Source organism: Ochotona curzoniae, unplaced genomic scaffold (genome assembly GCF_017591425.1).
Source record: "Ochotona curzoniae isolate NIBS_2020 unplaced genomic scaffold, NIBS_Ocur_1.0 contig_3622, whole genome shotgun sequence".
NCBI lineage: Eukaryota > Metazoa > Chordata > Mammalia > Lagomorpha > Ochotonidae > Ochotona > Ochotona curzoniae.
Window position 1 is genome coordinate 19,837,709 of NW_024465926.1, and position 25,425 is coordinate 19,863,133.

Sequence of the window (25,425 nt, forward strand, 5' to 3'; positions counted from 1 at the left end):
GTACAAGCTACAGTCAGGTTTATTTATTTACATATCAATTATTTATGTATATTAATATGTATTGGAAAGGCAGATTTACAGAGACAGAGACAAAAGATCTCTCATCTACTGACTCACTTCCCAAATGGCTCCATTCGCTGGAGATCAGCCAACTTGAAGCCAGGGGCAAAAGTTCCTTTCAGATCTCCTACCTCTCATTGTGTCTCCCTGTCTCTATCTTTACCTTTCAAATAAGAAAGTCTTTAAGAAAAATGTCTATTATCATCACATTGCATAAATTATACTTGCGTAGATTTGATTAAGACTTTTATAATTCCTGTGTTCCACTTTTTGTTAGATTTATTTATTTTTACCAGAAAGGCAGATATACGGAAAGAAGGTTTTCTTTCTACTGTTATGTTTCCCAAATGGTCGCAACAACCAATCCTAGGCTGGGAGTTGTGATTCTGGGAGCCGGGATCCTCTTCTGCGTGTTCCACATGGTTGCAGGGTCTCAGGATCTTGGGCCATGCTCCTCTGCTTTCCAATAAGCAGGGTTGGAAGGGGAGCACTGGGGCACAGATCAGTGTACATGTGCAATGCCAGTACCACAGGGGAGAGAATTGGCATTTTGACCTACTGCACCAGTCCCTAAAATTTTTCTTAGCTTTTAAAAAAATTTTTCAATTATACTCTTGATTATTTTATTTGAATGGCAGAGTTCCAGAGGGAGATGTAGGGAGAGAAGGCAGAAAGCGGCCTCCTAGAATCCCCACTCCTCCTCTCCCGCCCCTGCAAACACTGAGGGGAGGGGGAGTTGAAGCGTTTTACCCACATACTTTACTCGTACATTATTCTTTACCTCCCCACCCTGATCAAGGGCCCACAGGGACGTATGTCCTTCTCAGTAGTGTTAATGATATTAAAAATAAAGATTTTAAAAAAGTTCAAAAGATTGTTTTATTTCCAGAGAACGAGGAGGGGAGAGACAGAGCTTCAATATGCAGGTTCACTTCCAAATGGCTATGTAATTTGATTCTCATCATCATTTTTTAAAATTAAAAAAAATTTTTTTTCCTCTTTTTTATTTTTTACAACTTTTTTGTATTTTTAATGTATTTTTAAATTCTGTTTTTATTTTTTTTTTCCTGGTTCCCATCTTTGGATCAGATGAGCTTGGACTGTTAGTCTATATATAGAGTGCATAACCAATGGATGGGCATTCTCTCTGTCTCTTCTTCTGTAAAACCTGCCTTTAAAATAAAAGTAAAATCTTAAAAAAAAAAAAAAAGATTAGCTGTAATTGGGTGGAAGCATAGCAATATAATTATCCTTGAATTAAGTAGCACCAGTTAAAATATCTTTAAATTGAAACATGCACCAGTTTGGTTCTGGTCACTTTGCAAAATAAGGTATCACGTTGGAAATGACTTTGTTACTTGGAATTCCATTGATAGAGCGCTTCTACTTTTTAGGAAGAGCTTGGATTTGATTGAATCTCTGCTAAGGCTTGCGGAAGTTGGCCAGTATGAGCAAGTCAAACAGCTTTTCAGCTTCCCTATCAAACACTGTCCAGACATGTTGGTATTGGCCTTACTACAAATTAACACCTCTTGGCACACCTTACGCCATGAATTGATCTCCACCTTGATGCCAATTTTCCTCGGGAATCATCCTAACTCTGCTATTATTTTGCACTACGCATGGCATGGGCAGGTAAGAGATGTCTGTTTGCTTTTCTTCCTCCTTTTCTTTCTTTTTTTAGAGGTTTATTTTATGGCAAAGGCAGGTTTATAGACAAGGGGAGGGAGAGGAAGAGAAAAAAAGATTTGCTTTACACTAGTTCACTTTCCAAGTGGCCACAACAGCCAGAATTGAGCCGATCTGAAGCCAGGAGCTAGGAGCTGGGAGCTAGGAACTTCTTCCGGTCTCCATGCGGGTACAGGGTCCCTTTGGACCAGCCTCTACTGCTTTCCTTGAACACAAGCAGGGAGCTGGATGGGAAGTGGAGCAGCCGGGATAGAAGCCGGCGCCCCTGGATCGTGGCAGATATACAGTGAGGGTTTAGTCAATAGGCTATCTTGTCAAATGCTGCAATTAAATTTTAAGGAAGTGTATAAACTGGGGATGTCATATTAAATCATACACTATTCTGATTTTGTGCTGAAAAACATGTTAGGCAGACATACAAAGTGTGCTATGTGGGTGTGGAACGTAACCTTAACTTCTGATTTTATAATTCTAATTTCATAGTATTTGATATCTTAAAAAAAGTTTGATATTTGTAGTTGATGCCTTCATAAATATATATTGTTTACTTAAATGTTACGCAGAAAATGAGGTGGGCATTTGTAATGGCATGTATCTGAGTGTTTTTCAGAATTGCCTTTAAATTCCTCCCCTTTTTCCCAAGGGGCAGTCTCCTTCAATTCGCCAACTTATCATGCATGCAATGGCAGAATGGTACATGAGAGGGGAACAATATGACCAGGCCAAATTGTCTCGAATACTTGATGTGGCCCAGGACTTGAAGGTGGGTTCATAGGACAGGATGACTCACTTATTATTGAGGACAGCTGTTTTTATGTAACATGGATGCCTTAAGAATAATATGCTCTAATTACCTGTTAGATAATTTGCTTGAAATTGGACAGAATGGAAAGGAGCAGTTTGAGATATGTGAAGATTTTTCATTCGTTCCTTGCTTTCTGTGTTTTATATGGCTTTCTAAAGACAAGTGATAATTGAGCTCTTTGATAAATGATCTATAAGTATTTTTGCAGCAATTTTGTGTTTTCCCACGTAGTACATTTATTACAATCAATGAGATCTATTGAGAATCTGATGTAATGTAATTCATCACTAGATGTATTATTATTGATTGTGCTTCGGTTAAAAGAAGTCTGTTGAAAGTCTTGGAAATGGGTAGAGGTAATTATTCTTGCTTTCTGTCCTAGGTTTAGTTACTTAGAAACATCAGGATATGTTTATTGTGAAGGTAGAGTTCCATGTAAACTTTAAAATATGCTTGTTAGGTAAGACCTTCTCACCAAATTGTACCAAAGTGCTTCAAATACTTTGACAAGGGAAATACTTGGAGAATGTTTTATTTAGAATTCTGTGAAGAGTGGAAAACAGAAGTAGGCCAGAAATACACATAATTGCTTGTCTTGTTGCTGATCTTTCCTTGCTTAGGCCTTGTCAATGCTGCTAAATGGTACTCCATTTGCTTTTGTTATTGACCTTGCTGCACTTGCTTCACGTCGTGAATACCTCAAACTTGACAAGTGGCTCACAGACAAAATTCGAGAGCATGGGGTAAGCAGGGTTTGTTCGTTTATTTCTGCTTTTATGTTTTGTTTTGTTGCACTGTTTTTGGCTAAATGGCAAAAGGTACAACCCCCTTAAATGGCACTTGCTTATTCATGGCACTTGCTGATTTTCTTCAGTTAATTTCTATCTCTGATTACCTTTTGTTTTTCAGGAGCCATTCATCCAAGCTTGTATGACTTTTCTAAAGAGACGGTGCCCTTCTATTTTGGGTGGACTAGCCCCAGAGAAAGATCAGCCCAAAAGTGCCCAACTCCCTCCTGAAACTCTGGCAACTATGTTGGCTTGCTTACAAGCTTGTGCAGGGTAAGAAAAACTTGGCTGGAAATTGTTGTATTTAATAATGGAGTTGGATTATGTGGATGAATTACTGATTTCAAAAAGTGTTGGCTGAAAATGATATTCAAAAAGTTGGTTGAGCATGATAGCTGATTCTCATCTGGTAATTTTTATAACCATCGTATTGAACTATTTGTTGTGTGTAGAGACTTCATTTTACAATAATGTTTTTGTATGTGCTTTAAGATGCGGCACAGTTCTTTTGTAGGTAAATATTCAGGTAGCTTGGGATCCTTAGGTAGAAAAATCTTCATTTTCAAAGACAAAGTTTTGCTGGGTACATTATTCTGGGCTGAGAATTTTTTGCTTTTATAATCTGGAATATGTCACTCTTCTATTTTGCCCTGTGGAGTCTCTTGAGAACGGTCTCCTATGAATTTAACTAGCATTCCTTTATTTGTCAGTTGATTTGGGGGGGGCACATTTACGGATCTTTTCCTTGAAAAGAGCTTGATTATCATGTGTCATGGTGAAGATCGCTTTTGGTCAACCTTGTTGGGAGTTCTGTGCCCCTCCTGGATATTGGTTTCTCAATTCTTTCTATAGATTAGGGGAATTTTCTCTTATTTCATTGATTACACCTCTAATCCCTGCTTCTATCTGCACCTTCTGGGACTCCCATAACTTACATTTGGCCTTTTAATAGTATCTTTCAAATCTTGAATACTTTTTTACCTTGATCCAGTTCTGCTTCCAGCTTTTTGTTTGTTTCCTCCGGTGTTAGGAAATATCTTCCAATTCTGAGCTTCTTCCTTCCACATTAATTCTATTTTGGAGACTCTCCAATGTACTTTTAATTTGATCCACTGGAGTTCAGATCTCCACTCGCTGAATGCCACTGCGGTAACGGTCACTGGAGCACCACACCGTTGTTTCCGCTGCTTTCCTGTGTCTGTCAGTCTCCAGGTACCCCTCTGCTGCTGTGCTGTCCTCTCCTGTTTCCTGGAATGTGTCCTCTCTGCCTCAAACTGGCTAATGTTTCTCCATCTGTTAAAATGTGTCCTTACCCTATTCCACCATCTTGATTCTCCCAGGCCCAACTTTTAAAAATAATCAGTGAATTTGATATTTAAGTTATCTTTGAGCTTTGTTCTTTTACAAGATTGTTTTATCAGAAGCTTCAACTTTCCACATGTGCTTATCTTAGTTTTAGAGCAGCCACTTACGAATGAGAAGATAGCAGTGCTCCTGTGTGCACTGGTTGCATTTCCCAGCTTTCTGCGCTGGCCAGGTTGCTAATGGGAGTGGAGAACTGCAACTGCCCTTTTTTTTTTTTAAGTAAATTATTTGCCTTTATTGGAAAGTCGGACTTATAGAGATGAAAGAGCACCAGATCCCACTAAGTGTGATGGCCATGTGTTTTGAATTGATCTATACATTATTAATATGTTGTTTGGTTATGATATAGCATAAAAATTGCTTAACATTTGATTGGGTATGCCTGGGTGTGCATATGATTTGTTAACAAAGTAGTTGAAGATGTGAACTCTTTCTTAGAGTAATTTAAAATATTATTGCCGTTGTTTCCTGGTTTTGCTTTTCAAGAAAAAGCCGCTGTTTGGAAAATCAATGATGAAATGTGTATTATAAATGGATGGTATGTCTTGGAAATTATCTTTATATTCCAGCAAAACTTTTCTTTTTGTTTCTTTTCTTAATTAAACTCATATCATTTAGGTGTTTTTTGTTTTGTTTTTTTCATTTTTAGGAGTGTTTCTCAGGAGTTGTCAGAAACCATCCTCACCATGGTAGCTAATTGCAGTAATGTTATGAATAAGGCCAGACAGCCACCACCTGGAGTTATGCCAAAAGGTCGCCCACCCAGTGCTAGCAGCTTAGATGCCATTTCTCCTGTTCAGGTAAAATGAATGCTGCAGTTGGTATGTCCGAATTTGCTCATAGACTGGGAATAGAATAAACACATCTACATCTAAAGTAGTTTTTAAAATATATTCCATTTTAGATAGCTGCATGTGTACTGTTTTTGTTGTAATGGAGAGCCATAAGTAGGCATTGTAGTTGAGCATAGATTTCAGTCGCCACATAGATTTTGACTGAAGGAAAACTATTGAAAACTTCATTTAGGTAATGGAAAAGGTTTCTTTTTAAAAGTAAGAATTACTCTTGGAAGAATAAGCACTGCCTTTGAACCTGATATGTCTTGTTTGTAGCTTCACGGGCCATGCAACAGTGCTAGAGCATAACGACTTGTTATAACTGGGGCTCTTCAGCTCTCAACTGAACTGCTCTTTTAAAAACAAGGTACATTTAAGTTACTCCCTGACATCGACCACCCCTTTCTTTCTGGGAGCAACATATTCTGCTTCTGTTTCCAGCTGCAATGAATGGCAGGTTGGGGTTTAAGTGGCATTCGCTTATTTTCTTTTGTAATAAAAGTATGAAGTGGTGCCATGAGGCTTAGAAGTTTAACTAACTAGATAGTTAAAGGGATTTTTTTGGTGAATAGCAAACCTTGTTTTTCAGTTTGTTTTTGAAATTAGAGCTGACCTTCCCCAACCACTAAGATTCCTGAAATTTTGCTAATTTGTTTTTACTTGAAATTTTATTTCCAATTTCTTTTTTATTGTGTTAAGTTGAATAATTTGTTTTCAGAGATGGTCTATCTTGTGGTTACTATTGAAATTTAGTAAATGTGTTCTGTGGCCTTTGGTAATTGGGTAGGACTTGAGTATTTAGACTTAATAAGTATTTGACAGAAATGAATGACAGGCATGCTTGACTTGATTGGGAGGTTAATATGATTGTGTGGGTGGCGATTGCTTATTAAGGATTTGAACAGCTAATTCTAAAGATGCTTTACCTTTGTCATGTCTGCCTTTTCTGTGAACCATGTTTAATATATTTTTATACTATTTTTCTTTAGATTGACCCTCTTGCTGGAATGGCATCTCTTAGTATAGGTGGTTCAGCTGCCCCTCACACCCAGAGCATGCAGGGTTTCCCTCCAAATTTGGGTTCTGCCTTCAGTACCCCTCAGTCACCAGCAAAAGCGTTTCCACCCCTTTCAACCCCAAATCAGACAACTGCATTCAGTGGTATTGGAGGACTTTCATCACAGCTTCCAGGTAAGCAGGGTTGATCAGGGTTGTAGATAATTTATAGATGTATTGTTTTTGTAAAATGTAAGGCCAGGGTTTTTTTTTAAAGTTAAGTGTGATAAGGAAAGTACCATAAGCAGTATTGTGGAAGTTGCTTGAACATATTTAGAATGAAGAATGGGGGACCTGGTGCAGTAGCTTAGCAGTTGAAGTCCTCACTTTTCATGTGCTGGGATCCCAAGGTCTTGCCGGTTCTAGTCCCAGTGACCCTGCTTCCCATCCAGCTCCCTGCTTGTGGCCTGAGAAAGCAGTCGAGGACTGCCTAGGGCCTTGTGTCCCTGTACCTGCATGGGAGACCAAAAGGATGCTCCTGGCTCCTGGCTTTGGATCGGCACAGCTCTGGTTATTGTGACACCTTGGGAAGTGAATCATCAGCCGGAACATCTTCCTCTCTGTCTCTCCTCCTCTCTGTATATCTGATTTTCCAATTAAAAGAATAAAATAAATCTAAAAAAATAGAATTGAAGAAATTAGTATAAATTTTTAATTGTAAATTTAGCTTATGCAATATTCAGATGGAATTCATCTTTAAATTACAACATAGAGAGTAATTGTGTTGGTCACATAGTCTAAAGAGCTTAAATCAAAACCTCATGACAGTACAAATTATCCAAAGTTGGTACAGTACAAATTTGAGTTTTTCTGTGTACATGTTGAATTCAAGCATATTTTTCTGCTTTGTTGCAATGTTGCTTAAACTTTTTTCAGTTTCATTTCAGCTGTTTCGGGCTGGACCTTTGTATGATGTAAAGATAACATTTTTGCTTGAACTAGTTTCTCTATAGTTTCTATGTTCTGGTTTAGGTTACTGAAAGGAGAGAAATGTTGCAATGTGACAGTAGCTGCTAGACAGTTGGCCACACACTATTACTCATTCACTTAATGCTTATGAATCTTAAAATCTTTCTTTACAAAGATCTCATTATTTTAGGGTTCTTTTTGCTAGAGTTAAGTGGAATAAAAGTCCCAAATGTTTCTCTAGATAACAGCATGAAATTCTTCAGTGGTAAATATTTAGTAAAGCAATCTAGCTTTTACTTTTACTGATATGGATATGCTACTGTGCTTTGAACATACTTTAAAGTCTACTTTAAAATTTGGATACTGATGTCGATAATGCGGCTGAACTAATAAAGGAATATAAATGCTTACATATATTGTTTAAGATCAATATTTGTGATACAGTTTCTTAAATTGGATAAAAGGTTTTAGGGAATCATGAGTATGCATAATAAGGTTGCTGACTACCTTTGTTCTCTCTAGTAGGTGGTCTTGGCACAGGCAGCCTGACCGGTATAGGATCTGGGGCTCTTGGACTTCCTGCAGTGAATAATGATCCTTTTGTACAAAGGAAACTGGGCACCTCTGGATTGAATCAGCCTACATTCCAGCAGAGTAAGATGAAACCTTGTAAGTGGTAGTGTTGTCTGTGATTGTGGAGTGTGACTGATGTACACAAAAATTAAAAATAAAAAAAGTACTTGTTTTATTTGTCCTTAGAGCTATGTGAACAAAAACCTTGATGTCTCTTAGTAAGTTATTAAGACCGTACAATTAAAGTGGTTCATAGACTAATGAGAAGAATTCATGAATTTAAATGATTAAAATTAGAAGTGTCAGTTATATCTTTGTCCAGGATTGACAAGAAAGTAATAGCTAATAAGTGGTAGTTTGGAGATTGTTAATGCTTTTTTTTTTGAGATTGTTATCTTAAAAGCTGGAAAATTCTGTTTTTTAGAAAACTCTTGTGTTAAATATATGTATCAAATCTTTTTTTAAAAAATTTTGTACGTTTATTTATTTTTATTGAAAAAGCAGATTTTACACAGAGAATGTGAGACAGAGAGAAAGTGCTTCCACCTTCTGGTGCACTCGTTAAATGGCCATAATGCCAGAGCTGAGCCATTTCAAAGGCAGGAGCTTCTTCCAGGTCTTCCTTGCAGATGCAGTGTCTCAAAGCTTTGGATTATCTTTCCAAAGAGGATTCCAGCACTTGTAACAGCTGTTATTCCTGGCCGTATGAACCTTAACTGTAAAGTTTGGTAATTTAAAAAATTTATTATTCAAAGGCATATTACAGAAAGAGAAGAGACGGAAGGTCTTCCATCCACTAGTTTACTCTCCATGGTCACAACAGTCAGAGCTTAGTTGATCTGAAGCTCAGAGCCAGGAGCTTCTCTGTGCTGCTGCGATGTGAGTGCAGGGTCCCATGGACTTGGGCCCTCCTCCGCTGCTTTTCTAGGACATAAGCAGAAAGCTGATTGGAAGTTGAACAGCCAGGACATGAACATTGTATAACATTGTCAAGAATAATAAATGACACACTTAAAAAGTATTTTGATTTTAAGGGAGAGAGAGATGTAGAGGTAAGGCAGGTACCTTCTATCCTGTGTCCCCAGTGACTAGGAAGTGAGTAACACTGGTGCTCTGCTTTGGATGGTGGCGTTCAAAGGGACAGCTTAATTGCTGTACCATAACTGAAGCCCCTTATGTGAAATAGATTAAAACAATTTAAAAGTTTTGACTTCTTCAAAGTCCATAGATGAGAGTTATGTATTCTTGTATTTCCCTCTTCGACATAACTTTCAAATGTAACATAATAAAGTTCATGGAAAATACATATTAAGAAAATATTCTGTGTGAAATTCAGTTTTTGTAATAAAATTTATCCTTTCATTTTCAGTGACCTTTAGAAATTTCATTCATGATAAACAGTTCAGTTGACTTTTGAAAATGTTAGTGTGAAAGACTTGTCTGTTGTTTTGTAGCATGCTTTGTGTATCAGTGTGTCCCCTGTTACATGTGATTTGTATTAGAAATGATAAAACCTTGTTAACTGTTAGGGTATTTTAAGGGTAAGTGCCATGAATTTGGAGCTAGAGTAACTCGGCTATTTTGTTTTCATTTTTTGTTTGTTTGTTTTTAATTTTAAAGGAAAAAATATTTGAAAGGCTGACTAGACAGAAAAAAAGCAGAGATCTTTAATTCACTGGTTAATATCCCAAATATCTGGGCCTAGGTGAAGCCACCAGCCTGGAAACTCCATGCAGCCGTGGTCTCCTCCCTGAGTGGTAGGGGCCTGAGCACCTGAAGAGTTACCCTTTCCGCTTACAGGTGCATTAGCAGGAGCTTACAACATTGGAGATAAGTCTTGATGAAGAAAGCTAACAAGTAGATTATGTAGAGCATTTTAAATTTTTAGATCTAATTTTGAACACTTTAATTTTTTTCTTAAATTTTTCTTAGTGTTAACAGAGAAGGCTAGTTGGAGAATGTCTTCCATTCACTGTTTCACTCCCTAAAATGGCTGCAACAGTCTCACCTGAGTCAGTTTGAGTCGGTCTGAAGCCAGGAGCCTGAAGTTTCTTCTGGGTCTCCCATGCATGTATTGGGGACCAAGACCTTGTGTCCAACCCCTCTGCTCCTTTCCCAAGTGTAGCAGCCTGTATGTGATGCTGACACTGTAAGAAGGTGCTTAGCATGATGTATTGGACCCAAGAACTTTGATATTAGCTGAATTGCATTCATTAGTTTCTACAATTCTAACCTTTGATTTTTGGGCTACTGTTAGTTTCTCTGGCCTTGTGTATTTTATGGGAGAATAGAGGAAGGATATAAAAGCCTCCTGATTGTATTTTTGTTTCTAACAGCGGACTTGTCTCAGGTATGGCCTGAGGCAAATCAGCACTTTAGTAAAGAGATAGATGATGAAGCAAACAGCTACTTCCAGCGAATATATAATCATCCGCCACATCCAACCATGTCTGTTGATGAGGTAAGTGTGTGGTGATAACGTTATTGATTGTTTAAAAGTATATAAATGCCTTTTTAGAGGCTTGTGGATATTCACCAGTTGCTTTTAGTTATTTAAAAACTTATTGTCTATAGCATTACTTAGAGAACTATGCTCAATTCCTTTATTAACATTCAGGAATGTGATTTTTTTTTTGTCTTTCTCAGGTATTAGAAATGCTACAGAGATTTAAAGACTCCACTATAAAGAGGGAACGAGAAGTATTTAACTGTATGCTAAGAAACTTGTTTGAAGAATACCGTTTTTTCCCCCAGTACCCTGATAAAGAGTTACATATAACAGCCTGCCTGTTTGGTGGGATTATTGAAAAAGGACTGGTCACTTACATGGCACTAGGTCTTGCTCTACGATATGTTCTTGAAGCCTTACGCAAGCCATTTGGATCTAAAATGTATTATTTTGGGATTGCTGCACTAGATAGGTTTAAAAATAGGTGAGTGACTAATTTTTATTTTTTAAGATTTAATTACTTCAAAGGCAATTTCTCTTTCTCTATACATACATATATAGAGAGAGAGCAGGAGTGAGATGAGACACACACATGCACAGAGGTTTTCTAGCCACTGGTTCACTCTCCCAAAACTAATAATTGCAAGGTCTACTGCTTGATCATGTTACAGCTTAGATTCCTATCTGGGAGTCCTTTTTGTTGGCCTGGGGCCAGATATTTAGGGGCATCCTCATTTGGTTTGCCAGACACATCAGCAGGGAGCTGGATCAGAACTGGTGTATCCAGGATTTGAACCAGTGCTCATATGGGGTGTTAGTTAACCCATTGCTCCATAGTGCTGATCCCTGAAGTTTAACTTTTAATTGTAAGAAATAGTAACTACTATTTATGAAATAGGGGTACCAGGCATGATTACTATGTTAACCTTACAGTAACTTAAGAACAAGAAATTGCATGTTACAATATCAAAAATATTGAGTGAAATACAGATTTTTTTTTGTTTTGCTTTATTGTAGATGCTCTTTGTTGAGGTTTAGTTGCATATGCTAAGTCACCCCATTCACAGATTTCTGATTCTCAAGATTTCTCGTCATATCAAGATACTATTTCAACCCTATCCCTGAAGTTTACTCTTTGTGGTTGATACTTTTTTCTTATAACCACTTCTTTTCTCATACGCAGTTTGTGATAGTTTTTCTCTACTTCCTTTTCTCAGAGTGTCATTGAAATAGAATCACAATGTGTAGCTTTTTTTGAGTGTGTCATGTCTCTGTTTGCTTTCATTCTCTTGTATGAACTAGGTGCCCTTCTATTCAAAGTTTTAAAAACTTTCTTCCCAGGTAGTAATTGTAGTGATTCAATTGAAAATCTAAGTAAAACTGTTTAAAAAGTGAAAGCAATGTTTTATTATGTGACGTAAAAAAAGTAGGTCCACAAATATATTTACCGTTCTATGCTTGTTCTTTTTAGCATTATTTTCAAGGTATTCTTTCATAAAATAGGGAAAATCATCTGTGTTAGCACTAGGAAGAATGTTCTTGATAGTAGTGATGGTGTGACTTCTGTTTTGTGCAATGAAGAATAAATTTTTTATTGCCAGATTGAAGGACTATCCCCAGTATTGTCAGCATTTGGCTTCTATTAGTCACTTTATGCAGTTTCCACATCATTTACAGGAGGTAAGTGTCCTTAGTATCTAAAATCTTTTTACTAGCTGATTTGGGATTTCCTAGGAATGCTATTAAGTGTTCACTGTTATTGACACAATCCAGGCATTCCTATTCCTGTTCATTTTGCACCTTTTTATTTTTTAAATTGTTTTTAATTGCAAAGTCAGACTTACAGAGAAGGAATGACAGAAATCTTCCGTCCACGTGTTTACTTCCCACATGGCCCCGAGTGGGAAAGCAGCTAAAATCGGCTCAGTATTTGGGCTCTTGGCACTCACATGGGCGATATATGAGCCTCTTGATTGTAGCTTTGTCCTGGCCCAGTGATGGTGGCTCTTCCATCTGGGAAGTGAACCAGTGGATGTTAGATCTGTTTTTGCTTCTTTTTCTGTCTTAATAATAGAAAAAAATGCAGATGTCTTGTTAGGCTCAAAATGGAGACCTGTGGAATGGATTTTTTTTCTTGTCATGAATAAGATGTATATCATATAGTTGGGATTAAAAAAAAGTTGTAGGAAATTCAATGAATGGAAGAACAGAGTTTGAAGCTGTTTGAATTAACCTCCAAGAATCATGATAAGGATAAGGTTAGTCATGTAAATGATCAGGTTTGGGAAAATTCAGAGACAGGAATAAGAAATTTGGAAGATGAGGTAGGAGAAGAGCAATCATGCCAAACTGCTGGTCCCCAGCATAAGCTGGAGCATTGTACGGGCTGAGAGAGAGATTACTGCTTTTCATTTCTGTATTTTGTCACTTGAAAGGCTTACAGTTTCTTTAGAGCTTTCTTTAGAGCCATCTTTAAAATGTATCTAGAGTTTAATTATTAATTATTGAGGTTATTGTACATGTAGGTTTTAGTTTTGTCTGGTAAATACTGTCAGGAACCTCATTTTCACCTGTTTTCGTCTCCTAGAAGAGAGGAGCATGAATGACATACTTTACACTTTTTGTAAAAAATCTAGTATGCTTATCTCTTTACCTCTGCAGTACATCGAGTATGGACAGCAGTCTAGAGATCCTCCTGTGAAGATGCAGGGCTCTATCACAACCCCTGGAAGTATTGCACTGGCCCAGGCCCAGGCCCAGGCCCAGGTTCCAGCAAAACCTCCTCTTGCTGGCCAGGTTAGCACTATGGTAACCACTTCGACAACCACCACTGTTGCTAAAACGGTTACAGTCACCAGGCCAACTGGAGTCAGCTTTAAGAAAGATGTGCCAGTGAGTAGTAATTAATGCCTGTTTTTTTCTTTTCCAAGATTTGTGTTAGATTGCAAGATAGTTAGTGATATTTTAATTTTACTATAATACCTGCCAATATGAAGACTTGCCTTTCTCCCATGGCATTCATTTTCCTTCATTTCTCAGGCATGCCACTGTTAAGTTGAGTATATATTACTATAGTAGCATAAATGTTACTACAGCATGTAAATTTTAAAAATGATCTGATGTGTAACTATTTTCTATGATTATGCCAAGGAACATTTCAGTGTATTTACCGTATTTATTACTCTTTCTAGCCTTCTATCAATACTACAAATATAGATACTTTACTTGTGGCCACGGATCAAACAGAAAGAATTGTAGAGCCTCCAGAAAATATTCAAGAGAAAATTGCTTTCATTTTCAATAATCTCTCCCAGTCAAATATGACACAAAAGGTGAGCATGATGTCAGTTTATAAATGTCTTGTCCCCTTTTCTGTAATGGATGAAGATTTTGTTTTTGATATTAATATTCACTGTTCAGGTAAATGGGTAATAGTAGAACTAAAGGGCAGGTTCTGTTGATGTCCAAAAGAGGTTGTGGTTTTTATAGATATTAAGTGTAGCAATAAGTAAAAATGTATGCGTTATACTGTTAGAAACATTGAAAGTAAACTTTCTGTTCTCATGAGGAAAGGCTTCATTTTGTATTTCCTGTCTAACTCATCGCATCTCACTACATTATCTAGTAACTGAGATAGACTTTTATGCAAACCCTTAAAAAAAGATTTTTCTTCTAGGATTAAATTCTAAAACTACTTTGAAGACTACCTGTGTTAGTTAATATAATTGTTCTAAACAGGTTTTAAGATGAAATACCTTTCAATTGTAGCATAGTTTTTTGAGGGATAATTGCAGTAGTTTTGCAGAAGAAAATTACGTAAACATAATTTGATGCTAAAACTATTAATGGCTTGTTGTAGATTACTAATTGAATCTGTGGGGACTGTTTTATCATTTCATTTTTCAAAACTTTAGCCCCTAGGTTCTAGGCTACCACTACGGGCCTTGTTTTATCATTTTAAAGCTGAGAGAGATTCAGTATAGTTTTAACGATTACTGACTATGTACTATTTGGAATTAAGTTTATTACATGTTTCTTAGTACCTTTTTAACATAGGAAAAGATGAAATATGGTATTTTTTAAGCAATTTTTGAAAGGAGCTTTAAGGCTCCTTCCAAAAAAAATTCCCATCTTGTTTTATGGTAGTGTAATTTTGTACTTTTCTGTTTCCCATTGACTAGGTGGAAGAATTAAAAGAAACTGTGAAGGAAGAATTTATGCCTTGGGTTTCACAATATCTGGTTATGAAGAGAGTTAGTATTGAGCCAAACTTTCATAGTTTGTATTCAAACTTTCTTGATACATTGAAGAATCCTGAATTTAACAAGATGGTTTTGAATGAGACATACAGAAACATCAAAGTAAGAGCTGTTTTTTAGATTCTCTTAATATGACTTCCTTGAGTTTTGGAAATTTTTAATTTTGTAACTTAAATATCTTGGTGCTTTTTTGTTTGTTTGTTTGTAGTACTCTATTAGATTTCTTCTCTGTGGTTTGCTGTTGTTTGTTTTTAAAAGAGACTGAGATAGTTACTCCTCGAATGCTCATAAAACTGGATCTGGCCAATCTGAGGCCAGGAGCCCAGACGCAGGCCAGGTGTACTGTGTGTGCTCGAGGTGCACGTTAGACACAGGAAAAGGAAATAGCAAGAGCTGTTGAGTCTTAACCCCAGGTTCTCTGAGATGAGGTGCTTGCTTCCCAGTTGACATTTTAACTGCTCAGGCACATGTCTACTGCTGTATTTTTTTTTTTTAGCTCTTTTCTTTTTTAAAGATTTATTTTATTTTTATTGGAAAGTCAGATATACAGAGAGGAGAGATAGAGAGGAAGATCTTCTGTCCGATGATTCACTCCCCAAGTAGCGCAACGGCTGGAGCTGAGCCAATTCAAAGCCAGGAGCCTCTTCCAGGTCTCCCACGAGGGTGCAGGGTCCCAAAGCTTTGGGCTGTCCTCTACTGCTTTCCCAGGCCACAGACAGGGAGCTGGATGGGAAGTGGGGGTGGCGAGATTAGGACCGGTGCCCATGTGGAATCCCGGGGCATTCAAGGTGAGGACCTTAACCACTATGCTATTGTGCTGGGCCCTACTGCTGTATTTTTTTTGAAACAGTCCTGTAGAAAACCATTGTGTGGATATTAATGAATATTGAGCACTTAAACCCTGTAAGTATTGCAAACAATACTGTAATAAATGTTACTAGTTTCTTCAGGTAGTGAGTGATTCTTAATGCACTGTTTAAATTTGAAGTGTTTCAATTTCTAAATTGTTACTTTCTTAGGTGGAGAAATGTACAAAAGCCAGTCGATCTGGGGTGCAGTTGTTATCTTCCTTTGCTGATGGTTTACGATTAACTTAAGAACCAGCACTATATTTAAGCCTATGGATGAGAATTGTCCTCATCATTGGTTACGCTGTAGTGCAAGAGAATTCCTGACTCCACCTGCTGCACAGCTGATTTGTGCAATTCTGCTGTTGCTTTGTGGAGTTAAGGAACATTGACCTCTTGGGTTTTAATATAACAAGAATTAGTGGGATTGTTGCAAGTTCACATGTACTCCTGAAGAAAAACTATCAAGTTCCTCTCTTTCCTTCTTTTTGTCTTTAAATATGTTCATACTTGAAATTCATAGAGAATATGCATCAGCCTATTCCACTCACCAAATGCTCGCAAACAACCAGGCATTGCCAGCTCAATCCAGGTCTCCCACTACTGGCAAGGACGCAGTCATTTATGACATTAGCACTGTCTCCCCAGGTCTGCGGTAAAAGGAAACCTGGATCAACATCCAAAGCCAGGCTTGAAGTCTGAGCAATCTGATACGGGATATGTGTATCTCAATGCAGGCTAAGCACCAGGCACCGGATCTTCATGTTTAGAAAAAAGCTGATGTGTTAGCATTATGGTATAGTAGATTTAGCTGTCTGCAAGGCTGATATATATCTCAGTTGGGTTCTGGATATCCCAGTGCTGAAAACAGCTCCCTGTTGATGTGCGAAGGAAAGCAGCAAAAGATAGCTCCATGTATCTGGGCCCAGTCATGTGCACTGAAGACACAAAAAGCAGTTCCATGCTTCTTACTTTGGCCTGGCTCAGTACTAACTACTGTAGCCATTTGGGAAATGAGTTATCTGTTGGAAGAGAACTTTTTCAATTTTTGCAACTTTATCTTTCTAATTATTAAGTGAATCTTCAGAAATAATAAATGTTGTCGTAAGGAAACAAGCAATAATAAGGCAGTATGGGCTGGATTTAAGTACCATGCAGTATATGTATGTTCCTGTGCACAGAACATACTAATTTACTGGCTTTTATAACCCTTTCAGAGCAGTAACAACCATAGAATCAAACAGATGGATGCTTTTTACAAATTTGAAAACAAGTATATTTCAGGACATTACTTAGTAGGCTCCAGAGATTCATATTAACTTTAATGTGCTAAACATTGTTTTGATAATAATCCTACACATGCCTATTCATTTGAGTTAAATTTAGCTCTTCAAAACATGATTTACAATTTGGTATTTGGTATAAAGGCATTTTGGGGGGGCGGGGCTATTTTAACTGTGAAAGTTACACAGAGGGATTGAGACATGTTCCGTTCATGGTTCACTGCCCAGATGGCTGCAAAAGCCTGTTCTGGGCCAGGCCAAAGCCAAGAGATCCTCTGGGTGACATGGAGCAGCAGTCTGTATGGGATGCCACAGTCACAGGCAACAACCTTCCCTGCGTTTTTATGTCACTAGCCCCACTATTGGGTCTTTATTCAAACATAAGGTTTGTGGAATGTTGAACAGTGTGTCTGTATTTTAGAAAGGTGACTGTTAAAATGCATGGGATTCAAAGTGTTCTCGGGTACTGCGCAATGGCATAGAGGCTAAAGTCCTCATCTTGAACATGCCAGGATCCCATATGGGTGCCAGTTCTAATCTCTGCAGCCCCGCTTCCCATCCAGCTCTCTGCTTGTGGCCTGGGAAAGCAGTTAAGGACTGCCCAAAGCCTTGGACCCTGCCACCCTCGTGGAAGACTTGGAAGAAGTTCCTGGCTCCTGGCTTTGGGTTGGCGCAGCTCTTGCTGTTGTGGTTACATGGGAAGTGAATCATCTGACAGAAGATCTCTGTCCTCCTCTCTATATATATCTGACATTGCAATAAAAAGTAAAAACAAATCTTTAAAAAAAGTTCTTAGTCTTAGAGTTTAAGGAATTTGTAGTATTTATGTATGTTTACTTTGGGAAAAAACATGGAAAAAAATTTTCGCTTCAAATTTCCATATGATAACATCCCAAAAGTAGTAAATACGTGTAGTCAAAAAAATTTTTTTTGGGCCTGGCTGCGTGGCCTGGCAGCTAAAGACCTCGCCTTGAACGCGCCGGGATCCCATATGCGCGCCAGTTCTAATCCCGGCAGCTCCACGTCCCATCCAGCTCTCTGCTTGTGGCCTGGGAAAGCAGTTGAGGACAGCCCAAAGCCCTGGGACCCTGCACCTGTGTGGTATACCCGGGGAAGTTCCTGGATCCTAGCTTCGGATTGGTATAACATCAGCCGTTGCGCTAACTTGGGGAAGTGATCATCGGACGGAAGATCTTCCTCTCTGTCTCTCCTCCTCTCGGTATGTCTGCTTTTTAGTAGAATGCCGACATTGGTGGAGTGTTAGATGAAATTATAACTGTTTAGGAGTGGAGGAAAATAATTTTAGTGTTTAGGAGCTTGAGTTTTAAAGATTGACTAAATTCTGACATTTTCAAAGAATTTTCTATCATAAGCTAATTCTTGTATTTGTCTTAATTTTTACGATTTCAGGTGCTCCTGACTTCAGATAAAGCTGCTGCCAATTTTTCAGATCGTTCTTTGTTGAAGAACTTGGGACATTGGTTAGGAATGATCACATTGGCTAAAAATAAACCCATCTTACACACTGTAAGTTTGAGCTTGAATAGCTTTTTTTAAAATTTCTTTTTATTATTATTTTATGATACAGTTCCTTAGGTCCTGGGATTTCCCTTATCCCCTTCCACCGAGCTTACCTAGCTTTATGTTGAGTGTGAGGATGTTTTTATCTAAAGAGTTTTGACTTTGGGGCTGTGTTAGTGATTTTAGGATTTTGTAAGATTTTAGGCCCATATTTTGAATTCCTAATTTCTGCCCATGGATCTATACCTTGTAGTATAAAGAAAAACAACCAATATGCGAAGATCACCCTTTCCTCTTCCTAATCAATGGGTCAGATACTATGTGGATTTTTATGTTTTGAGGACGAGTTTAGTGGGTTCCCTTTTCATTGGGTATATTTAAGAGTTTTGTTGTGTATGCCTAGGTTTTGAAAATATTTCTTTTGTTCTAGGATTTGGATGTGAAATCTTTGCTGCTAGAAGCTTATGTTAAAGGACAGCAGGAGTTGCTTTATGTTGTGCCGTTTGTTGCCAAAGTCTTAGAGTCCAGCATTCGTAGTGTGGTGAGTTTTGTATTGTGTAGAGTTAATTTGATTCAGTACAAAAGCAAGATAGTATTCTTAGTTGTTTTTTGTATTTTGGATTGCAACTTGAGAGGCTAGATGAAATTATGTCTCTAACTGATGACTGTTTCAGTCTTACTCTTATGAAATGGTAGGTACATGGGAAAGATAAGAAATTTGTTATGGCTATGCAGATATAAATATTTTAGTAGTTAACAGGATATCCACATCAGACGGTGATTATTGGGCCATCTTGATATAATGGTTTTTCTTTAGGTTTTTAGGCCCCCAAATCCCTGGACAATGGCAATCATGAATGTATTAGCCGAGTTACATCAGGAACATGACTTGAAGGTAAATTGAATTTCCTTAATCCTTTTAAATATTATCTACCTGCATAAGATCAATATTTCAAATTCTGGGAGATTATTTTTTTTTAGGGGAAATGCACAGTAGTAACATTTGTTGGGTAGAATATAGTATGAGTAAACTAAATTTTTGTTTTAAAATTTCTAATCAAATACTGGAATTGTGATGCAGTTAAACTTGAAGTTTGAGATTGAGGTCCTCTGCAAGAACCTTGCATTAGATATTAATGAGCTAAAACCTGGAAACCTCCTAAAGGACAAAGATCGCCTAAAGAACTTAGATGAGCAACTCTCTGCTCCAAAAAAGGATGTGAAACAGCCAGAAGAACTCCCTCCTATTACAACTACAAGTAAGTGCAATAGGCTAACCTTTTGTTAACCAGAATCTTCTCTAAATGCATTTCTGTGTGTGTAGCAAGCACAGTTATTCATGTAATGTACTAATACTTTTATATACATTTTGGTCAGTAAAAGTAATATGTAGGTAATATCTTGCCTTACTAGATTATGCTTGGCAGGCCACACTATGTGCGAAAGAATGCCATTTAGTTATTTGTTCCTCATATTTTGGTCAATACTGGCTGGTTTGTTTTTGTGGCTGTTTTGTTTCCTTATGTTACTTGAAATCTCAGAGCAGATTGCCTATGATGATGCCCTGCACTATTCAATTCTAGAGTTTGCCAGATCATGTAGACTTGCCTTGGGAATTGGTTATTTTATCTGTATGCCAAATAAGGTGTAAGGATGTTTTTGAGATATTGAGGCAGTGGGATTTACTGTCTGTATTGGGTTAGCTTTTGTCTAGCAGCTTTCACCAACTAAAATATCCCAAATCAGAGAAACAGGCAAGTTTGAGAAGAAGACTTTTGTAAAGTATAGAGCAAGGCCCTAAGTCTTAGGCCTGCTATTGTTCATAATCCTTCAAATTCTGAGCCGTTTGGCACTATCAGTGATATAATTTTGCATACTTTGGATGAGTTTGTTAAAATAACACAGTCATTCCCTTTCAGGGAGGGTATTCCCCATCCCTAATAATTTGAACAGCTTGAACATGGCAACTCAGCTAATTCTCTAGTATAGTCAGTTTATTTTTTTTCTTAAATCTCTGTTGCTTTTCACTTAGCAACATCTACTACTCCAGCTACCAGCACCACCTGCACAGCCACAGTCCCACCGCAGCCACAGTACAGCTACCATGACATCAACGTGTATTCGCTCGCAGGCTTGGCACCACACATTACTCTCAATCCAACAGTAAGTGGAAACAGTCTTCTGTTTCTAGCATATGAGCTGTTGCTGTCACCTTACCTTCTTGATTCTTTTTGTCAGAGTAATAATTACTGTCATGTGGTAGAAATCAGTCATTGGTTCCTTTTACCAAAATCTTGGTTAATAATATTAAGCTGGGGATGAAATCATGTTTTCCTTAGATTTCTTTGTGTGCCAGAGCTTTTTTGTTTTTATTTTCGTGTTAGGTTAGCATTGCACTAAGCTGTTTGTTCTGGAAGATGGCTGTAACTAGATCTTTGGGTGTGTATATAAAATTTCCTAGCTGAGATCTTGAACGAAGCTCAGTGGTTACAGTTAGGTCACTGTCGGTGAACAGATTGCTGGTCAGTTACCAAGAATGACTTTAGTTTGATCTAAGGCATATGAAATCATCTGTGATAAGCACTTTTTTCCAGACTTGGAGCTAATTAACCTCCTTCATCAGACAATATTTTTCTTGAAAGGCAGTGTTAGAGACAGATACAGAGATGCATGTTCTATACCATGCACCAACTCACTCCCCCGATTTCTGCCAACACCAGGGCTGCGCTGGTGTGAAGCCAGTAGTTTCTTCTAGTTGACTACATGGGTGTATGGGCACAAGGACTTGGGTCAGCTTTTATTGCTTTTCTATGTTATTAGCAGAAAGCTGAATTGGAAGTAGAGCAGCTGGGAGTTGAAATGGCACCTAAAAGGGATTCTGGCATCACAAATGGTGTCTTTACGTGCTATGCAGCAGTACTATCCCCAGACCAGATTTTGTTCAAAGATTGTCTATTTGAAAACAAGATCAGTAAACTGGGGAAGAAGATGACTTAGAGTTCTTGTATTTACTAGTTCCCTGCCAGGGTGCTAATAGTAACTCTGGAATAGGTTGAAGCCAGAAACCTGAAACTCATTCCAGGTCTCCCGTGTCGGCAGCAGGAACTCAAGTAATGGGGCCATTCACAGGCCTACAAGCAGAATACAGTAAAGTGTCAGTGTAGAACCCATACTCTAAGGAATGATAGGGTCACAGGCAACAGCGTAACCTACGTTGTGCCATGAGGCCCACTCGGATAGGAAATTTTTTGTTTTGTCACTATTAGCACTCTGAATGTGGAACATATTTTTTTGGATTTATAGTTGTTAAACAGCAGCTTAAAAACCATACTCATCTTTAGTTACTTTTCCAGAACTAGTACCTTTATTGTGATTTACCATGTGATTTCTAGCTAATACATCATATAGAGGATAATAGAAGTCTTCTAATGCTTTCTGGAATCAATTTGTTGGCCATTCAAAGAATGGCTAAACTATATCTTTGCATCATGGCTTCCTTCTCTGGGATTATTTCAGTATGTTGATGCAAAGTATGAGAGGTATTCCATATCTGATTGGTGGGTTTTTATAGTAAAAATCAACCCAGAAGAGACTGGCAGTGTTCACATTAACATATGCTTTAGTAGTGTTCTGCTAGTTTTTACCCATATACACATTTTGTTGTAATCATGCTGGAAACTTGTTGGAACAGTTTTTGTCTTGTGCTTCCTCAGTATAAAGCCTGAATTCCATAATGTAATTTCATCATTCTGTAGATGAACAAACTTCACTTAAACACATCATCAGATGTTGCTGATATCAGATTAAATGTTGGCTTCTTGAGTCTTCTCATACTTCTATTGAATATAGCAGGTGCTTCCTTGACACATCATTGTTTTTTTAGAAAATGGATGAACTTGGGCCCCATGTGGTAGCCTAGCGGCTAAAGTCCTCATCTTGAATGTGCCAGGATCCCATATGGGTGCTGATTCTTATCCCGGTGCCCCCGCTTTCCATCCAGCTCCCTGCTTGTGGCCTGGGAAAGCAGTCAAGAACGGCCAAAAGCCTTGGGATCCTGCACCTGCGTGGGAGACCTGGAAGAAGCTCCTGGCTAATGGCTTCAGACTGGCTCAGCTTTGGCCATTGCAGCCACTTGGAGAGTGAACCAGCAGACAGAAGAATTTTCTCCCTGTATCTCTCTCTCTGTATCTGCATTTCAATAAAAATAAAAATTACAACAGGATTCCTGTAGTCATGCAGTAAATTCAGATTGCCTATCCTGGTGGGATTAACCCCAAGTGTTTGAGACTTCACATGCAGTCTCCCAGGCTATACACTAGTAGGAAGTTGGATCTGAAGCAGAGTAGCATGAACTTGGCCATGCAATCAGAATTGGGATGCAGCTATCCCAGACGTTTGTTAACCAATGAACCATCCATTCTTGACAAGCTTTTTGGTCACCTTTGGTAAGGCATTTTCTGCCTTTTCTGTGATATTTGCTTTTGCCCTTTGTGCCAAGGAAATTTTTCTTTGGTGTTGTAGAGAGAAGAAGATGTCGAACTTCCATCTGTTGGTTTGCCCCTCAAATGGCTAAAGCCATCAGGGCTAAACCAAATCAAAATCAGGAACTAATCTGTGATATTACATGTGGGTGATAATACATATATTCCTTTAAAAATGTCAGCGGTGTGCGTTTAATCTAACACAGTTAGGACTCTTGTCATCTGTGTTCTGATACAACCTGGCTTGCAGTCCGAGCTCCTTTGCTTCCCGTTGTTCCTAGTATGGGGCCTGATGTGATGGCTCAGTTGACTAACCTTTCACCTCCAAGCGCTAGGATCTCATATGGACACCCAATTCCTGTCCGAGCTGTTCCACTTTGCATTCAGCTCCCTCTTGTGGCATGGGAAAGTTGTGGCCCAAAGCCTTGGGACCCTGCTACTGCATGGGAGACCCACTAGAGATTCCTGTCTCCTGGCTTTGGAGCAGCTCGGCTCCCACCATTGTGGCCACTTGCAGTTAACCAGTGGAGGGAAGATCTTTTTCTCTGTCACTTTTTGTCTGTAAAACTATCTTTCCAATAAAAATAGGTAAATAAAAAAAAAGAAACAATCTAAACACTTAGTCCTTCTCTTTAAATGCAACCCAGCTTGTGTTTGAAATTTTCATTAAGAATTGGGTAGCTTTTTATTCCTCATGTAATTCCGAAAGTGTGGATATGATTTCTGTTACAAATTGCCTTACTAAACTGCTGATTTAATGTAACGTATCTCTCCTCCCCATCCTTCCCAAAAGATTCCCTTGTTTCAGGCACATCCACAGTTGAAACAGTGTGTGCGTCAAGCAATTGAACGTGCTGTCCAGGAGCTGGTCCATCCTGTAGTGGATCGATCGATCAAGATTGCCATGACTACTTGTGAGCAAATAGTCAGGAAGGACTTTGCCCTGGATTCTGAGGAATCACGAATGCGAATAGCAGCTCATCATATGATGCGTAACTTGACAGCTGGAATGGCTATGATTACCTGCAGGGAACCTTTGCTTATGAGCATTTCTACCAACCTGAAAAACAGCTTTGCTTCAGCCCTTCGTGTAAGTTGGTTATTTCTTCATGTTCTTACTTGAAATCCTTGTAGGTAATAGGACAACAGAGATGTTTCTGAGAAGCCATGTCACCCCACGTAGCTTTGTGCTTGTAGGCTGCTTGTAACGCAAGTAGGCTTGGAAGTACCTAAAACTCCTGTCCCCGGTTATTGACTTACAGTAGAAAGAATTCATATATATGGCAAATTACGTTTCCCAACTTGGCCTTTCCCCAATTATACCTAATGGTGTTTATCTTTTTGTTGATAGTTATACTGAGACATCTGATAATATTGTCGAAAGGAAACTTGCACAAAACTTCACTACTTTGCTAAAATTTTCCATTTCCTATGGGTATAGTTATTAAATCTTATTAAATCACCGTGTTTTCCTTTCTGAAGGTAGATTCTATGAGGCCGAGTGTCCTGTTTGGTTTTGCTCAATGTCATATTCCTAGCATACTGGCAGATAGTAAATGCCCAGGGACTTGTTTTAAAACAATGAAGATTTTCTTATTTCCTCTCAGTGAGAAATTCAGATAAGTAGTTCGAGTGGGACAGTGAATACAAAATAAAGTGATTTTTTTCATGTGTGTGCTCTTAGACTTGTGCACCTTTTACACGCATTGTCTTTAAGTAACTTAGTAGCATCTCATATGTCATGGTTAATAATCAAACTGGTAAGATAATTTTCATCTTACAGATAAGGGACCTAGCTTTAAGATTATTTGAAGATCATAGCCAGTTCATCAGTAGAACTCATGGCTTAAAAATATTTGTCAAATTTCTGCATTTCCTGTTACGTTTGTGCATATTAACTATCAAATCTTTTTTCCCATCTCTTATTATTTTCCCCCTTGTAGACTGCATCTCCCCAGCAAAGGGAAATGATGGATCAGGCAGCTGCTCAGTTAGCTCAGGATAATTGTGAATTAGCTTGCTGCTTTATTCAGAAGACAGCAGTTGAAAAAGCAGGTCCTGAGATGGACAAGAGATTAGCAACTGTAAGTGTTTAACATTGGCCTCTTAGGTTCTTTCTTTCTTATTTAAGGAAATGCCTCATAACAAGAACCTCAGTGACTTTTTTTTATTTGCAGGAGTTTGAACTAAGAAAACATGCTAGGCAAGAAGGGCGCAGATACTGTGATCCTGTTGTGTTAACATATCAAGCTGAGCGGATGCCAGAGCAAATCAGGCTAAAAGTGAGAATTGGGACTCTGTCTCTCCCTGCCCCATCTTTGTTTTCTTAATGTGCTTGTTGCTTGAACCACTCAACGGGACTAGGACAGCGGGGCTAAATATTTCTGTGAAAGCATCTCACCCCAAGTAGCATTTCACTTAAAGGCTGCCTATAGAGCAGGTATGGAAAAAGCTTAGAGTCCTGTTTCCCCAAAGTTGTTGAAGTGCACTGTAAAGAATTCTT

At 38.3% G+C, this 25,425-nt stretch overlaps 1 protein-coding gene and 2 non-coding genes across 12 annotated transcripts in view; all 3 read left to right on the forward strand.

Moving 5' to 3' along the window:
- CNOT1 (CCR4-NOT transcription complex subunit 1) overlaps positions 1 to 25,425 on the forward strand; it is a 69,760-nt gene that overhangs the window by 26,445 nt on the left and 17,890 nt on the right. For 4 of the 10 annotated variants that reach the window (XR_005884132.1, XM_040982613.1, XM_040982607.1 and 1 more), the window contains exons 13-33: positions 1,455 to 1,695; positions 2,393 to 2,512; positions 3,175 to 3,297; positions 3,464 to 3,615; positions 5,357 to 5,507; positions 6,533 to 6,734; positions 8,031 to 8,177; positions 10,418 to 10,542; positions 10,728 to 11,014; positions 12,132 to 12,210; positions 13,192 to 13,422; positions 13,722 to 13,862; positions 14,712 to 14,891; positions 18,331 to 18,447; positions 18,872 to 18,982; positions 19,259 to 19,336; positions 19,523 to 19,700; positions 20,474 to 20,604; positions 23,716 to 24,012; positions 24,866 to 25,006; positions 25,100 to 25,204. Coding sequence is in view for 9 of the 10 variants with exons in the window: in XM_040982613.1 (XP_040838547.1) it covers positions 1,455 to 1,695; positions 2,393 to 2,512; positions 3,175 to 3,297; positions 3,464 to 3,615; positions 5,357 to 5,507; positions 6,533 to 6,734; positions 8,031 to 8,177; positions 10,418 to 10,542; positions 10,728 to 11,014; positions 12,132 to 12,210; positions 13,192 to 13,422; positions 13,722 to 13,862; positions 14,712 to 14,891; positions 18,331 to 18,447; positions 18,872 to 18,982; positions 19,259 to 19,336; positions 19,523 to 19,700; positions 20,474 to 20,604; positions 23,716 to 24,012; positions 24,866 to 25,006; positions 25,100 to 25,204 (3,337 nt within the window). In the remaining variant the exon portion in view is untranslated. The remainder of the gene's footprint in view (positions 1 to 1,454; positions 1,696 to 2,392; positions 2,513 to 3,174; positions 3,298 to 3,463; positions 3,616 to 5,356; positions 5,508 to 6,532; positions 6,735 to 8,030; positions 8,178 to 10,417; positions 10,543 to 10,727; positions 11,015 to 12,131; positions 12,211 to 13,191; positions 13,423 to 13,721; positions 13,863 to 14,711; positions 14,892 to 18,330; positions 18,448 to 18,871; positions 18,983 to 19,258; positions 19,337 to 19,522; positions 19,701 to 20,473; positions 20,605 to 23,715; positions 24,013 to 24,865; positions 25,007 to 25,099; positions 25,205 to 25,425) is intronic. The other 6 variants (XM_040982611.1, XM_040982615.1, XM_040982616.1 and 3 more) reach the window with 3 other exon arrangements.
- On the forward strand, positions 5,783 to 5,918 carry LOC121158142. The gene has a single exon (XR_005884159.1). It is a non-coding gene; the product is annotated as a small nucleolar RNA SNORA50 (small nucleolar RNA).
- Positions 15,892 to 16,028, forward strand: LOC121158141. The gene has a single exon (XR_005884158.1). It is a non-coding gene; the product is annotated as a small nucleolar RNA SNORA46 (small nucleolar RNA).